Source organism: Python bivittatus, unplaced genomic scaffold (genome assembly GCF_059951505.1).
Source record: "Python bivittatus isolate LINGU-HERP-01145 unplaced genomic scaffold, Pbiv_v1 ctg000070_np1212, whole genome shotgun sequence".
Lineage (NCBI taxonomy): Eukaryota > Metazoa > Chordata > Lepidosauria > Squamata > Pythonidae > Python > Python bivittatus.
Genome location: NW_028277034.1, coordinates 5,093,230 through 5,110,637, shown reverse-complemented (window position 1 = coordinate 5,110,637; position 17,408 = coordinate 5,093,230). Strand labels below are relative to the sequence as shown.

Here is a 17,408-nt window from a genome sequence, read left to right as displayed (position 1 = left end):
TTTTCTAATTATTGCTCCCACAGTTGATTTCTTCACACCAAGCTGCTTGCCTATTGCAGATTCAATCTTCCCAGCCTGGTGCAGGTCTACAATTTTGTTTCTGGTGTCCTTCGACAGCTCTTTGGTCTTGACCATAGTGGAGTTTGGAGTGTGAATGTTTGAGGTTGTGGACAGGTGTCTTTTATACTGATAACAAGGTCAAACAGGTGCCATTACTACAGGTAACGAGTGGAGGACAGAGGAGCCTCTTAAAGAAGTAGTTACAGGTCTGTGAGAGCCAGACATCTTGCTTGTTTGTAGGTGACCAAATACTTATTTTCCACCATGATTTGCAAATAAATTCTTTAAAAATCAGACAATGTGATTTTCTGGATTTTTTTCCCTATTTTGTCTCTCATAGTTGAGGTATACCTATGATGAAAATTACAGGCCTCTCTCATCTTTTTAAGTGGGAGAACTTGCACAATTGGTGGCTGACTAAATACTTTTTTGCTCCATTGTAAAAGATGTCTCAACCCACAGAAGGGAGGATGGTGTGGGAAATATTTCAGAAGGGACCCTCCCTAGTTTTCCAGAGAGTAAAAGGAAAGGAAGGGAGAAATACTTTCAGTGTTGCAAGATTCTGTCAATGTAATCTCACAATAAAGATAGAGCTAGTATCCTGGTTGTGCTTCTTGTCTGGATTACCTCGCTGGGCTAACATCTAAGAGATCTGTGAGCTGTCTACAGTGAAGCCTATTTTAGCTGCATCCTATTCGGACTAGTATAGCTTTTTCCATTTGCAACCTCCTTGAAAAAACGGTCAGCACTTCTAATTGGCCCAAAATGCTATGATCAAATCCTCAGCTAAGATCAGTTATAGTTGGGATATGGCTTTCTGATTCAAAAACCTCTGTTGATTTATGTACTTTTTTCAGATAGTTGTCCTGAAATTGGTTTGCCAAGCCAGATGTCCTTGCTTCTCTAGCTAAAGGTCACCCAGCAGATACATATCCTTCTTCCTCTTTTTTTTTTTTTTAATTTGTTCTCTAGTTTAGAAAAGCTAAGAAACAACAGGGCTCTTTTCCAAACTGCAGGTGATAGTCATGTTTTCTTTTTCAGTTTCCATGGCAAATGAAAGAAGCAGCCCATCCTTTCCTAACCCTTCTTCATATGCCAAAGGCCTTCATGGAGCAGATAGCTAGGAACCACGATGACTGGTTATTAAGCCAAGTAATATTTTCTGTTTCCCTGGTGAAGAGGCAAAAGAATTCCCGCAACTCAACTTTTTGGCCTGCAAACAACTTAGCTTATTCAAGGCTGGACTGGTGCCTTCTGAAATAAATAAGCATATTCCAGCTTTTTGTACCAGATATTTTTTTTAAAAAAAACCCTTAACTTTTGTATTGTCCTCCTTATTCTTTAACATGCATGAAATTTTATCTTGGAAAGATATGAAAGCATCCCAGAATGGTGAAATTGTTTCACGTCCACTTCCTTTCCTCTTGAGGAAGTTGCACCCTTCCAGATGTCTCTGATAATATCTAGTAATCAGGGGCAGGCAGCCTAGTGCCCTCCAGGTGTTTTTCAACTTCTATAGCGCTAGACCATTTGGTGCCCTAACTGAGATTTGTTCCTGTTTAGGACATCTGGCTGATGTATTCTAATAACTTCAGCTTTTGAGGTCATGCTGAAAGCAGAAGTTCAATTTTTATGCCACTGTCAGCAAGCTAGAGATTTGGGAAAAAAATCAGATATCCCTCCCTCCATTTGTGTAGAGGAGTAGGGAAGAAGGCCTTGAAGAAAATATGCAGGAAATATTTGGAAAGCGTGAACACTGTCAGGTTCTCAAGATTCTGTTGTTATATCCTGCACCTGTAAAGTAGAATCCTAGTATTTCTCATGTCCTTTTCCTGAACTGGTCTACCTCGAAACGCTGATGGTATATGAGGTCACATCTCATTTCTGTTTAAATAATAACAGTTGCCATCACTTGTCACCTTTCCTTGAATAGCAGAACTGTACACACACATTCAGTTGCTTGTTAGCTAATATGTTGTAGAAATCTGCTGTATTCATTTGAAGAGAATATATAGTAATTTCCACTCAGTAATCATTTTCCTGGATTAGATGTTGAAATTTTATTGATTTATGCTTGTCAGGAACAGCTGAACATTGTGTCCATCCCCTGAAAAAATTATTTAACATAGGTTAAATAGGTTAAAAGAGGTTAGGTTAAGATCACATTCATTTGGCTGACATTTCTTTAGTTGGCCTTTGGCAAAGGAACATTATTAAATTTATTAAAAATATTGTTATTTATTAGACTTCTATGGCTACCAAATTGGAAAGATTCAAGGCAGCTTTTAAAATGTTTGTTCTTATCAATAAAAGTGTGTGTGTTTGTGTGTGTACACTATATTTTAGCCCAGAAAAGCATAGAAACTTGGCAATTGCACAATCCATAAATAATAATTGAACTAAAGGAAAAGCAGAATAAAAATATATCAGTCACTTAAAAGTTTGGAGAATTGCTTCCCAAAAGACTGCCTTATCTCACTGCAACATCTCTCTTGGTAGAATATGAAACAAGAGCTCCAAAGATAAATACAAGTGACATTCTAAGCCTGAAGGCTTCTGCTAGACTAATAGAGTGAAATCTGGGCTTCACTAGGGAGGGCTTCAGAAAGTTGTCAGAGTACATTAGCCAGGGATAAGCAACTAGATTAGCACTAAGAATGCCATAACTTGATCATGTGATTTGTAACTATAATATAAGGGATGGCATTCCCTGTTTCTGTATTTTAGTAAACATCTCTGCCCTTCTGACAAATTGTGTATGTGTGCCCTTCGAGTTGACTCCTGGAGACTGCCTGGACTAGTCCATGTAGTTTTCTTGGCAAGGTTTCAGAAGTTGTTTGCCATTGCCTCCTTCCTAGGACTGAGAGACAGTGACTGGCCCGAGGTCACCCAGCTGACTTCATGCCTAAGGCAGGACTAGAACTCATGGTCTCCTGGTTTCTAGCCTGATGCTTTAACCACTACACCACACTGGCTCTCTTTTAAGAAATTACCAGAATAGTTTTCCATGAACAAACATTCAGGCAAAAGTTTGACTAAATTTAAGCAAGAATGATTCCCCCATATTTCATATGTCATACAACAAGGCAAACACTTAGAGTGTGGCTTTTAAGGGGGAAACAATCAGTGTAAAGAAAGTGATTAGAAACCATTTCAATGTTTATAAATAAGTTGATGCAATTATCAGTTGGGGACAAAGGAAGGAAATTTCAAACTCTATAGTTTCCTATTATTGCATTTTCTCTTTTATATTTATTTTTAATTGTTTCCTCTTTTACTTTCTCTTTTTCTTTTTTTCCTTTTAAAAGATTACCAATTGCAGTGATACTAATATTACGTTATCTATACTTTTTAACAAATTACCAGAATAGTTTTCCAAAACATAAACTATGCTTTAACAAATGCTTGGAGCAGTTTAAAAATAAAAGTTATAAAAGAAGAAGTATAACAAATGATACCAAGATAGAATGTCTAAATCGGCATTAAAACCTCATAGGTCAAAACCTAGAAAAATAAAGGAGTCTTGTTTGGCATTGAAAAGATACCTACATAGATAGTAGGTAGTCTAGAAAAATGCCTCACCAGGGGAGTAAATTTATTTTGCTAGCAAATCTTAAGATACGTTGCGCCTCAGTTCTCCATTCCTAACAAGTGAAAAAACAGGTAGTCCTCGCTTAACATCAGTAATTGAGACCGGAATTTCTGTTACTAAGCGATGCGGTCATAAAGCATGACTGCGCCTCTTAGTGACAGCAGTTCCAGCAGTCCCCATTGTTAGCAAGGACCTCACATGATCATGACTTCCAACATCCTACTGGCTTCCCCATTGACTTTGTTTGTGGGAAGCCGAAGGTCACAAATCATGATTACAGGACACTGCAACGGTGGGAAATCTGGGCCAGTTGCTGAGCACCTAGATCACAATCCTGACAGAACTTTGAAAACTGGTCATAACTGCCACTCGTTCATTGCCATTGGAAGTTCAAATGGTCGTTGAACAAGTAGTCATTAAACAAGGACCACCTGTACCCCAAAGTGGCAAATTGCCAGTCCATACATACAAGTTTAATAATAAGTAAATAAATAAAAATAAATAAATTTGCTATCTGAAATAGGTGTGCTAGCCATACTTACTGACTTCTGGCGTTCTATACTCACTCTCTAGTAACAAAATGAAAGAAAAGGAGGCTTTCACATTATAGCTAGGATCTGATGTCATCTTAATTCTGTAATATAGAATAAGCCAATTTGAGAACACAGGGCTTTCTCCTTCTGAGTTTTAGCTCCAAGCTGTTTGCCTTTATTACTCAAGTCAAAGTAAAGACAAACTTTAAACCTACTATGTATAGCTAAGACTTCATGCGGGTAATTTTGTTCCTAACTAAAGTGATTTATTTAAAAATTTTAAGCTGCTATTCAAGATTAAGTCTTTTCAAACTGATTATTTTAAGTCTCTTTTGAAGCATGTTTGGCTCCTGGTAATAGACATATATTAAACCATAGGATTATATTTAGCATTACTGCTGAACCAGAAGTTTGGAATTAAGAACAGCTTAAAATATAATTTTGTCAGTGTAGAATAATCACCAGAGACCAAAGTTATATATCGGAAATACATGCAGTCTCCCATACAGTTTTGAATAGCAGGGCTGCATATTTTCTGGAAAAAAAATTTTTTCACAATGTAAGCAGCTTCTACTGAAAAATCCTTATCCTTCATGGCCTGGTAATTTCTCCCAGCAGTTTCACAGAGATGTAAAAGAGTATGAGAAAGAACTGGAGCCTTGCAGTGTCCCATATGGATGGGTTCCCCAACATTGGTTTCTGCATCTGCAACAAGGGCTGGGACCATTGCAGTAGAATTATTGCCAAGATCAGATCAATAGTACTGGAAGCTACTGAGAAGTTGAACAGACCCCAGAAGGCAAGAACATCATTTAGACAGACCATGTGCTTTCTAAGGAGAAGTCCCAAATCCAGTTTCTAGCAACTTGATAGCACTGGGAAAGGTTTTCTAGCTTTGCTAGAAAAACCTGTTGCTTGTTAAAGCTTTCTTTGAGATGTGTCTTTGAATCAATTGTATTATTCTGGATACAGATGCTGTGTATTTGGAAATGAGAATCTGATTTATATGACTGTTTATTTGCTAGCCTAGATTGGCAATAGCTTTTCAAGTTTTCTAGCAAGGCATTTCCCATTACCTGCTATCTAACCCTTTAAACTAGGATTAAGCCTGGAAATCTTTAACCCTCTGTAAATTAAAGATAATACCATTTCTCTCCTCACTGGCAGCTTTCTTTAAAATGACTGTGTTAGGTATCTTCTTTGGAAAAAAGTACTGAAACAGCCGAAAGATGCGTTTGTAAAATTACTTGATTGTAAAAGGAAATTATTGTTATTTGTCACATCAAGTGACTACTACCACTGCCTGTGAGAAATTGGAGAAGGACCGAACTGAATTACAAGCAGCTTATGAAGGGTTTGTGCAGAAGTTGAACCAACAGCACCAAAGTGATGTACTGGAACTGGAAGAGCGGTTGAAACAGTTCTACACAGCTGAGTGTGAAAAACTTCAGAGTATCTGCATTGAAGAAGCTGAAAAATATAAAGCGCAGCTTCAGGAGCAGGTTAGTGGAGCTGGAGTTGGATGGGGGATGCTGTAAGGGCATTTTTTAGCATAATGCTTGATTGTTGCAATATTCTTCAAGCAAGTGTCAACTTCTACATTAATGCATTCATCTGGAGCCTCTGCAGGAAGGGAGTTTAAAAGTGTGTGTGTATATATCTTCAGAGAGTCAACTTTATTTTTCATTTTGCAGTAAAGTTAACAACCTCACTGATTGGAATGCAGCAGCCTTCTAGGATGGCCTCACATTGCAATCCATGGTGGAACTTTGTTTAGCCAAAGCCGTATGAATATATATGGTGGGCTTGTGAAACACTTGTAGAAGTGTTTTGTTTAGTGTACATGTTCCTTGGAGACAGTATTGGCTCCTGGTGACTGCCTGGACAAGTCCCTGCAGTTTTCTTGGCAAGATTTTGGAAGTGGTTGCCTTTGCCTGCTTCCTGGGACTGAGAGAGAGTGACTGGCCCAAGATCACCCAGCTGGCTTCATGCCTAAGGTGGGACTAGAATTCATGCTCTCCCAATTTCTAGCCCAATGTCTTAACCACTGCACCAAACTGTATCTTTTGGTTTGTTTAGGATCTCCTCTAAATTGATGAGAAAAATGCTCCCTCCAGAATTAGGTGCCTTTTAGGAGAATATTCTGAAGCATCTGGAGAAGCTAATAGCTGATCTCCTTTAATGCAGACCCCTTGGCATGCTGACATGGCGTTAGTCTAATTTTGGCTAGTTGACTTGCCTTTGTAATTTGTTTTTTAAGTTCCATTTATGTTGGGTTAAAAAGAAAACAAGTTTATTTCTCACCCCCAAATAAGAACTTGTTTTCACTTATATATCTTTAAAATATTGTTACTTGTTAGGTTGACAACTTGAATATAACACATGAAAATTTTAAGCTAGAACTTGAAACCAGTCATACAGAAAAGATAGAGGAGTTGAAGAAGGAATACGAATCTTCCTGTTCAGGTAAATTGTCTCATATCTTTCCTTGTTTGTGACTAAGGGTGTTATATTTAGAAAGATATGCAAATAAATACATCTAAAATCATTTCAACAGCCTGATACAGAGAAGTTTACTACTTTTAACAGAAATTTAATCTGAACTTTTGCTGCTGTGGCTGAGTTGTAGTAACTAATGGGATGTTAAGGAATCTTACCTGCATAATAATAAACCTCTAAATATTTTCAGAACTCAAGGCTACCCATGAATCAGAAAGAAAGTTACTTGAAGAATCTTTCCATGAGAAACAAGAAGAACTGGAGGTCTGAAATATCTCTTTAAGTTTATTAATACATTCTAAGATCCATTTCAAGATCCGCCACTTGAAAATCTTACCTTTACTTTGCTCTTTTAAAAAATCTGTATTTCTACTTGGTCCTTATTAATATGGCATAGCAGTTTTGTTTTTATTACATATATTTCTTGCTTATACTAATTGGCTTAACAGATTGTCTTACTCTGGTACTCAACTTTTAGTATTAAGAATATTGGCACATCTTCATTTCTGACTTGTGCCAACTTACTTTATTCTGATGGTATTTCTTAAAAAGACTTCTGGCTTTATGTTAGAGGCTTGGTTATTATATTGGGCTGTATTTAATATTTCAGAAAAAAATAGCTGAATTACAAAGTGAAAACAATTGCTTGAATGAAAAGCTCAAGTTGGAAGAACAAAAACGAATAGCCAAAGAAAAAGCAAACTCTGTAAGTAAGATATTGGATTGTAGATATTGTAAATATTATAAATGTGGAAGTCTTTCACTGATGCCAGGGACTTTTCAGACCCTATGACCAGGTGCAAAAACACAGCCCAGAAGCTGCAATTCATTTCATCCTTTTACAGATTCCAGACTACAAACTCATTGTATTTTGTTTCGGGTGGGGATGGGCGCATTTAGGGACTGCATAAAGCTTGTAGGAGCTTAAGGCACCAATTTCATCCCTTAAGACCACTAAAATCCCACCACCAGCACCACCAAGTAACCCAAATCCTGCTCCTGTCTACTTTAGGTTTTGGCTCTCAACATTCTGTGCAAAAGCTAGTGGGAGGTATCTGGCCTAACAAAAATGTTTTTTGTCCTAAATATTGAGGAGTGTTACATAGTTTTCAATAAATAGGACAGGTGATACAAATGCAGAAGCATAGCATTTTCAGGAAAGAACAACATTTACACCCTTTATATATCAATGAGCCACTATCAAATGGGTGCGTGTTCAGTATGCTTATGAATATGTTTAAACATGCATAGCTGAATTCAAAATATTTATTTTGAGGATAGAATCATAGGGCAATGTTTCTGCTGCAGCCTCATGAACCTAGAAACAGAGGTGGCTGCTTTAATGAGTCTCGGGCAGGGTGCTCTGTCCTCCCTCTTCTGAAGCATCTCATCCAAATGAAATTTGAGGCATTCCACCATCTGGTAGAATAGCACACATTGGTTACATGGGCGCACAGCTCAAACGCTCCTGCTTAGTTCTCTCACTGACAGGAAGATCTCTAAAACCAGGAAGCTCCATTTGAAGTGTATTTAGGGTTACGTGTGAATTCCAGTTTAGATCTTTAGCTTGTGCAATGGCACATGCCTCAGCAACTGAAAATGATCTGTATATAGATAAAACACTATTTAGCCATCTTGATGGAGGGATGGCAGGAGAAAATCCAAAATTATATAACTTTAAAGAAACAAATTGGCACCGAAGAGTGTGCAAGCTTTTGAGTTCTTGCCTGGTGAAAGATCTGGATAACTCAAAAGCTTGAACACTATTTTGTGTCATTTGGGTTGGCCTTATCACTCAGTGCATTTAATCCCTGCACATTTTGCAAGAGCACCATTTGTTTGGAACTGGGCAATGTATGGATATTTGCAGCCAATGCAAAGACATTTTTCATGTATTTCTCTATCCCATGCAAGTGTTCCTGAAGGGGTCTGTAGTGGTATGCAAGTGTCTGTATTTTGATCCCCATCCCCTGCCCCCAAGTATGGCCAAGAAAATCCATAGCCAGTCAATATATCACAAACATAATTTAAAACACATGGCAGTGTTGAGGGGCCTCCCTAAACATCTCTGTGTATAATATTTTTTTTCAGAAAAACCCTCAGATTATGTATCTGGAACAAGAATTGGAAAGTTTGAAAGCAGTATTGGAGATCAAGAATGAGAAACTGCATCAGCAAGATATCAAACTGTTGAAGATGGAAAAACTGGTGAGCTTTTCATTGAAGTGCTGGCCTCCAAAATCTGGATTTGTGCTGATAATGCAAAAGGACTTATATCACTGAAGCATAAAATTGGAAAGGGGCACCAAAAATTTCCTCTAATATGGAACAAATGCATATAAATTAGCCTGTAGCTAATTTCAGGAAGGAAAGTTAACCTTGAGAGAGGATAAGCTTTCAGCACAAGCTTGTGATCCCATCTAAAGCCTGTCTATTGCACCAGCTAAAATTGAGATGGAAGTCCCTGGTTCAGATTTCATTATTAGCCATGAATCTGCAATGTGCCTGGAGGCCAACTGTGATTCTCTATCCACTTCACCCTTTTTTGTAACATAAACATTGCTGGTTAAAGATTACGGAGATAAAACACAGGCAGTTCTCTGTTTAAAATGTGAAGTATAAATTATTTCTTCCTTTCAGATAACTTAAACAAAACGATAATTATTTGGCCTAAGAATTCCAGTTTGTTTATCAGAAAGGAGAATTGTCTTCATTAATTAGCTGACTTTTGAGCTCACAGTACTCTGTCTTCGGGCCAAATATGCATCCATTCCATAATTCCACCACCCAAGTTATGATCAAATTGCTCTTGGCTTTTTGAAATTAAATAGTCTAAAAAGTATTCAGCAGGAGGCCCTGAACAGCTAGCTTCCTTGCTAAAAACAGGTGAAAATTATAGTATATAGTAGTGGTATTTCTCAGTCTATCAGAGTCATATTTTTATTTTGCATTCATGGCTTGAACTCAAAGAATCATGCTATATGTATCTGTCCTGCATTATTGTAATAGCATTGATGAGGACAAAATATTTAGACTAAACCAGTACTATACTAACTTAACAAGTACAAAAGTTTCCAAATGCCATAAAAAAATACAAGACAAAGTGTATATAGATTCTGGGACGCTTGTCCTGAATTTCATTTCTTTTTTTTCTTCTACTGCAAACTCTGAGCAGGAATAGGAATTACTGGGAGTTTCCCTATCTTCTGTGATGGGTTCTGGTGCTGTTTAGAGCTTACATCTGCCTGCTTGATGTCTTTTCAGTGGACCAGAAGGCTTTCAGATAGAAAGGGTTTCAGATGGAAGGCTTTCTCACTGCTACAATTATGTTTAAATCCCAGCTATTCATTCATTCTCTTCTCCCCACCACCACATGCATACATATCTATGTGCTATACACACAGCTCAACTGGAGAATGTCTGGTACTGCTTCACTGCAGTGGTGGGGAGAATGGAAATTACCCAGCAACTTGGGAATGAGCAGCTTTCCTAAGGGCTTCCTGACTTTGCCTTTTGGGGGGAAACTTCATCTGACCACCCCCACCCCCACCTGCAGAAGCTAGTGATTCCTCACATTGCTTCAGAGTGGAGGGCATCCAGAGACTTCTTTGGTTGGATAGATGTTCCTAGATTGCCTTTCTGTTGCTCTGCACCCTTTCGGGGCTCCTTCACTGCCACGCTGCTGAATGAAACTATGAGAACGTTTGCACGTGCACGACTCCCATCACAGAGCTGCTGGCCTTGGACTCATCTGCAGCACCAGTGGAAAGTCCTTGCTTGATTTGGTGGCACTTTGGTAGGCAGAAGACTTTAACCTTCCACACAAGATGGTAGCAGAGGACATTCATGATTACACATACCTTTTCATTGTTGCCCTTTGGGCTCAGGGACATCAGCAGTGAGGTGCAGATCACATTTTCAGCAAACATTTTGCCCTGTCTTCCAATGAGGCTTCCTCAGCGCAACAGTCTAGAAGTGGAGATTGCCTTACTGTATTAATATATTGTTTATGAAGACCTGAAAGACCAAGTTAGGGACAGATCATCATGAAGAAAATCTATCTATGTGGTTGTAAAGAGTCAACAACTTGATGACACATCAATTTATATTCTATGTGGAATTCAATCTATATTCTATGTGGAACAGATTTCATGGGCTGCACCTTGGTGCTAATCTCCGTGAGCCCAGAGGCCACCAACAAAGATGTATGTATAATGAACCTGAGCTACCGCTCTCTCAAACAGATACTCATGATTAACTTCCCAACTTTCATGAGCACAGGGATAAACTGAATCTAAACCTTTTTTCCTATATTTTTCAATTAAGAGTCCAGGTCTTTTAAATGGGACTAGAGCCATTTAAATGCAGAAAAGTCACTGTTAGTCTTTTGGATTTTATTGAAACCATTGGTTTTATAGCAGTTTAAAAACTAAAGGTAGTGGGAAAAAACCTTCACAGACGAGAGTGTCCTTTGTCAGAGCAACAGGCTAACAGAGTTATCACCATTGGGGTTATGCTAGAGGCTGTAGATTTTTTTATTGTGTTACACTTTAGAAACACACATTCAGGGTAACTTTTTGATTGTAATTGGCAAAAATGCTTTAAAATATAGTTCATAGAATTAACAAAATCAATGCAATAGTCTTGTGTTTGTCAAACAAAAAAATCTGCAATTTGACTTTTTATCCAAGGTGGAGAGCAACACTGCCCTGGTAGAGAAAATGCGAAAACTTCAGCAAGAAAATGAAGAATTAAAAGCTCGGATGGACAAACACATGGAGCTTTCCAGGTACTTTAAAAGTTCAGCTCTAGTTGGCCAGTCTCTAGATGTCTATCCTTCATTGGGGGAAGGAGGAATTTAGAACAGGGTGCATGCAACCTTTTTCCAGAATTGCCCCTGGACTTTGAGTGAAATATCAAGAATAGTAATTCAAAAAATGGACAGGACCGGGATGAATAAAAAGAAGAGTCACATGAAACAAACTTTAATTGAATTTAAATTAATTAAATAGAGGAATATAATGATTCTTATATTTAATCATATTTCCCTTCTGGCCCATTAAAGTTTACAATTCAGATATGCTGTGGTGGCCACATCTAAAATTCACTGTGGGGAGGTGTACATTTGACTCTGGGATCACAGATATTTCTAAATTTTAGTAGATCCAGCAGTATGTCAGGAAAAGAGGCATGATGCAAGCTATCCTAAATCTAGGATAATAAGGTGGGACTGAAATTCAAATAAACAAGAGCACCACCATCTGCATAGAAATGCATTTGCTTCAATCTGGCAGAATTACTATATTCAATGGATTGTGATTATTGCTAAAAGTAGAAGCAACTTTTGAAGGCCAGCACAATGAAGTAGCATTCTCATAAGTAGCTGGGCACTATTGAAATTTTAAATTCAACTTTTAAAAAGTTATTTTCTTGTTCGCTCTTTCCTCCTTTGCTTGCTGTCATCTCTTGCACCTAAGAGAAATGCATTTTATGTGGGCATTCCCTTCTTGTAACTACAGGGGCTCTAGGCTTCCTGCTGCATCATTTGGGGGTATGGGAAAGTGGCATCTGGGGCTCAGTTTTGCCCCCTTTCCATCTTAAGGGTGAAAATGGTAGTATTGCTTTAAGCTAAGAAGAATGAGAGTGGAGTATGATAAAGTTTCCCAACTCACTTTTTTCCTGTGGAAAATTACTTGCACTACAAGCATCTGAGTAGAAAATCCTAGTATGGCCATATTATAATTTTCTTCTAATAGTACTCAGATAGCTAGGCACCAATAAGATTGGAGAAAATGAGAAAGAAGTTGAAAGTATCAGTGTGCTCAGCTGAACCTTGAGGTATCCAAGAGTGTAAAAGAAGCAATAATTTTGAAAGGGGGATAATCTGTCCACTGCTGTTCCATAAGTCCAATGAGGACTTCATAGCTTCTGAATTCTCCAGGAGCTACAGAATAGGTGGGAAGAAGAACCATCACCACTCCATCAAGGAAGGGTGGAGAACTAGACAATTGTCCAACTGAATCCTTTATAGCTTGTTAATGTTTTAAAGGAAGAATAGGGCACATCTGTTAGAAGGTGAGAAGATCTCACTTGTAATTTTCCTTTTAAATTAAACAGGCAACTTTCCACTGAGCAAGCAGTTTTACAAGAGTCTTTGGAGAAAGAATCCAAGGTAAATAAACGCCTATCAATGGAGAATGAAGAACTTTTGTGGAAGCTACACAACGGGGACCTGTGTAGTCCAAGAAAACTCTCCCCTGGTACTCCACCAATGCCTTTTCAGTCACCAAGAAATTCCAGCTCCTTCTCCAGCCCCACTGTGTCACCCAGATGACACCACTGAGAAGAGATGCTGTCCCTTCAAGCGTTTCCTTCTGCAGAACTGAAAACGTGGATTAAGGGAGCAGAAAGCTATATGAGTTCACTGTGTCTGAAATATAACTGGAAAGTACTGCATTGAGAAATATCTATAACATGTTCAAGGTACAGGAGCAGGAAACCAAACTCTGCTCCTCGTTAAAGAAAAAAGGACTTCGGAAATAACTTCTCCAAATGTTGTTGCACAAAGCACTTAAAGAGCAAGAAATGTCTTGTTCACTTTTGCCTTTTTCACCTAACTCTAGGGAAAAAAAATGCTCAGGGGCTTATAAATAAAAGATCGCAACCTTTAATATGTTCCTCATTATAGATATGTACTTGAGACTCTGGGTGTGCATAAATGACTTAGATGTAGCATACCACCTTTGCCATGTATATGATAAAGGACAAACACAGAAGAAAATAGGGTCATGTACTTCATGAATAAAGTATTCTCATTATGCATGTTTTATCAAGGATTTCTCCCTTTCCTGGGACTAAAGAAAAACTGCCACGTGTACTATATGTTCTCCATTATCTCTGTACTTCAGTTTAGTAAATGATTGAAAGGAGATGCTATTTCTGTTTGGTTTCATCATTGTCTGCCTGTTTCATTGTGGAATGTAATGAGTCTGATCATCTCCTATCCACGTATAATTACATCATCCAAAATATTATTTTTCATCTTCCCCACATATATGTCAGCATTAAATTGTTTTCCCCTAGCTATATTATGTAGCCCTTTAAAAAAAAAAAAAAAGCACATCAGGGTGATAGAAAATTCAAACATTACAGTCCTTTTCAGTATCAGTGGCTGCAGAAGGCAGCTACAGGGTCTTATCTGACTCAAGATAGCAGGACTTCAGAGTACAGGGGAAAAAATGCTGATGTGCTTATTTGAATAGGAGCAAGAGGTTGTAGAAATGTACCAATTACTTTTCTCCATGTTGCTTTGTAACAAACATCCTGAACTGATAATTTATCTATGTGCACTTTAATCAGTAAATGCTATGAGGAGCAATCTGTTCACTACATTCATCAGTAACAGATTTATTCCCTTTTTCCAATTAGCTGCAGAATTCAATACCCTCAATTTCATTTGATAGGAGGCTTTCTTTGATTTTCATAAATTAAAATCTGGGTAGCATTTAATTCTGCATTACAAATTTAAAAACAGCATAGTGCATGTCTGCTCTTGTTAATGACCTGTTCAGTTTTTAGTTTTAGTTTTTTTGAGATTTAAAATGTCTTATATGTACAAATGAGCTCTAATACAGTTAAAAGTTGTCTCTACTTTCTGATATAGATGGGACTGGCAAGTGCTATGGTTCAGTCTGTTATCAGTAGTACAACCCAACAATGCACTGGTATCTCTTTGTTATTGAGTGATTAACGGGCTAGTCAGAGGTTAAGAATGATCTTTCAGAGATTTGCTTTGTCCCTTTCATAAAATTAAAGAAGGGGGTCTTGGAATAATTTTCTATAAACATGGAAAACAAAATGTCAGATTAAATATTTGTCTAGAGGGCAAATGGTTGGCTTGAAAGGAGAAAGGTTTTAGTTATTTTGTAATTATGAAAGCATATTATACTTGGTAATATGAAAAAGTCAAAGATAAAATATTTTAATTCTGCATTGTATATGGAATATTTTACTTGCCCAAACCCATTTAAGGAACAGTACATGCCATTGTAGCTAGAGACGCCAGCACTTCTAAATAAACTGTTGTCCAGAGATTGATTTGTATAACCATGAGCTGTAGGCTGAAATTTGGCTTAGAAATATGTCTTGAAGCAATCTATTTCTTTGGTAAGGTCATATTTGATCACATGTATTGAGTGTTGAAAATTAAAATAAATTTTTTTTACTGGTTTAAGACTCTTGCCTTTTTAAGCGCAAGCAAATCCCTGAAGCCGAACTAATGTAAATGCTAACATAAAGTATAAGGTTATATCTATGAGAAGCCTTCCTTCCAGGTTGTGAGTCTTTTAAACAGAAGTGGTTTCTGTTAGACTGAGCTTAGATTTGCAGACATCAAAACAATTTCAGATTTCGTAAAGCCTTTGAAAAAAAGGCTTTCATTGGGGCTAGCAGATTGAAGACAGCTCCGTGTAAAGCGGAGCCGATGTCTGTGGACTTTAATAAGGAGCCGATTAACATATCACAATTCTATCTGGATAAAAGAGATGGTGAGGTTGCCCAAGCTGTTTCTCCTTATGATTGTTCCTTTTTCTCATGGAGAGACTGCAAGACAGCAATCTCAGGTGGGGTTGGTGGGAATTGGGAGATGGGGAATTCTCCATAATTGTTCAAGGTGCAAACAGCCTTTTTTTGAAGGACACAAAGAGTGTACACTTCTAATAGCCTATTAACTGCTTCAGAGAAGTTAGATACCTGCAAAGTGACAAGGCTGGAAAATAACCTGTGAGTGCCTTCAATCCTTAATATAAGAATATGAAGATTTATTTTTATAAATTTTAAGAATTTAAACAGCAAAAAATAAGACAAGGTTTTGGCTATAGAAAGTTTTTAAACAGATTAAGGGCTCAGAAAGCATTGGAAATTGGACTTTGAATATTAAGACTCTGAAATTACTCTTAAAGAATAATTGCATATTTGTGGGAAAGAGAAATTGTTTCTGAGACTGAAGACATAAGTGATTTAAAATGGTGTTTAGAGATGCCTTTGAGGAACTGCATTGTGATATTGAATCCATTATGTTGGCTATGTCATGTTTTTCTGATATGCAGCAAAACTTACCTGAGGAAAACATGGATGAGAATCTGAATACTAACTTTTCACCAGACATAAAGAAAAAACTGGATGAGAAATTGAAAATTAAGAAGGAAAAAAATGACAATCCTAGAGAGCAATTGGAATAATTTCTTTTTGTTGGAGTCACAAGGGAAATTGTTGGAACTTTCTTCAGTACTTTAAACAAAGGTCAACGAACATCTGAATGGATTACAGAGAAAGTTTGTTATGTTGTTATTCTGGCTGGTTCTTTTTGGATTTGCAAATATCTTAAGCAGAAAAAAAATGTGGTAGGCTGGATTTGTTTATATTTAATAAGGTGTTTAAATTCTCTCCTGCTATTTTATGTACTTTAATTTCATAGTACTCAAACTGGCTTTGTATTTCATTGTCTTTTTACTTAAAATAAGGTAGTTTGATTTGTTTTCTTTAAAGGAGAAACTATTTCTCTCTGTTATGCTAAATTTCACTCTTTTGTGGATTTGCTTATAGTTTAGAGTTGAGACATGGAATGTTTATCAGAATGGGATAAGTTGATATTTAGAGTAAAAATGTGTTGCAGCTTGTCTTTTGTAAATGGTCTCTTGTTATGTTAAACCTTTCTTTTACTTGGTTTATATTGGGATATTGGGACCATTTTATGCCTTTTAAATGAGATTTTGTTGTAGCTAAGAGTGGAGATATGGAATGTTGAATTTTATATAAGTTAACTAGTGTTAATATTATAGAGCTTTGGACTTTTTGCTGAGAAGTGCATGGGAGAAAAGGTTACTTATTTGATTTGCCTATTGCTAAGAGATGGGTTATGGGGTGACGAGATGTATATTGGCTAAATAAGAGGTAAAGAGATTATGGAATTGCTTATAGTTGTCATGATGAGGATGGGAAGTCACTTTTTTAGGGGAGCAGAGGGTTTTTTTTGTTTGTTTCGTTTCGTTTTCTTACAACTTTTTTTCTTTTCTTTTTTTTTCACTTGTATTCTTTTATTGTTCTATCTAAAACTCTTCATAAAATTCTTGGAAAAAATACTTTCATTTATCCGAAATTACCCAGTTGATTTCTCTGAGGGTAATGTACAGTTATCTTCTCCACCAAGCCATATGCTGATATATTGTCCAAGATTCCCAAGGCTAGGGAATCCTGGGAGTTGAACATCAAACTTTATTATATATGTTCACTGTGTGGAGTTTCTTGCTGTATTTCAATTTGCGTTTCAGTTAAGTTCTAGGTTAGCTACCGGAACAATGCATAGGCTGATTAAGACATGCAAGAACCAGATATGTTACAAAAGGAGTAGAATTGCAACTTCTCTACAGGCTCCTCTAATGCCTTTCTAGGTTATGCAGAGGAAACATTGGCATGCAAAAATACCTTATAGTGGAGGCCATCTTGCAACCACCCCTCCTCCCAATTATTTGGATTCCAACGTTCATCTCATGCATCAAATCTTGTCCTGTAGAACTGGATCTTCAAGGACCAGCGAGATCCAGACATGGTGGAAAAGATCATGTACCCATGAGTAATAAATGGCACCCAGATCAACTCAAGTTGAAGATGAAGTGGCAGCATTATGAAATAGCTTGGGATATATATATTGGGACATACATCCCCAC

At 37.3% G+C, this 17,408-nt stretch overlaps 1 protein-coding gene across 5 annotated transcripts in view; it reads left to right on the top strand.

The window, feature by feature from the left end:
• Nucleotides 1-14,394, top strand: part of MTUS1 (microtubule associated scaffold protein 1) — a 98,523-nt gene extending 84,129 nt beyond the window's left edge. For all 5 annotated transcript variants that reach the window (XM_007426899.3, XM_007426897.3, XM_025165862.2 and 2 more), the window contains 7 exons: nucleotides 5,473-5,687; nucleotides 6,546-6,651; nucleotides 6,875-6,948; nucleotides 7,295-7,390; nucleotides 8,776-8,892; nucleotides 11,376-11,473; nucleotides 12,802-14,394. In XM_007426899.3, the coding sequence (XP_007426961.2) occupies nucleotides 5,473-5,687; nucleotides 6,546-6,651; nucleotides 6,875-6,948; nucleotides 7,295-7,390; nucleotides 8,776-8,892; nucleotides 11,376-11,473; nucleotides 12,802-13,018 (923 nt within the window). In that variant the 3' untranslated portion in view covers nucleotides 13,019-14,394. The remainder of the gene's footprint in view (nucleotides 1-5,472; nucleotides 5,688-6,545; nucleotides 6,652-6,874; nucleotides 6,949-7,294; nucleotides 7,391-8,775; nucleotides 8,893-11,375; nucleotides 11,474-12,801) is intronic.
• Nucleotides 14,395-17,408: the final 3,014 nt, after the last annotated feature.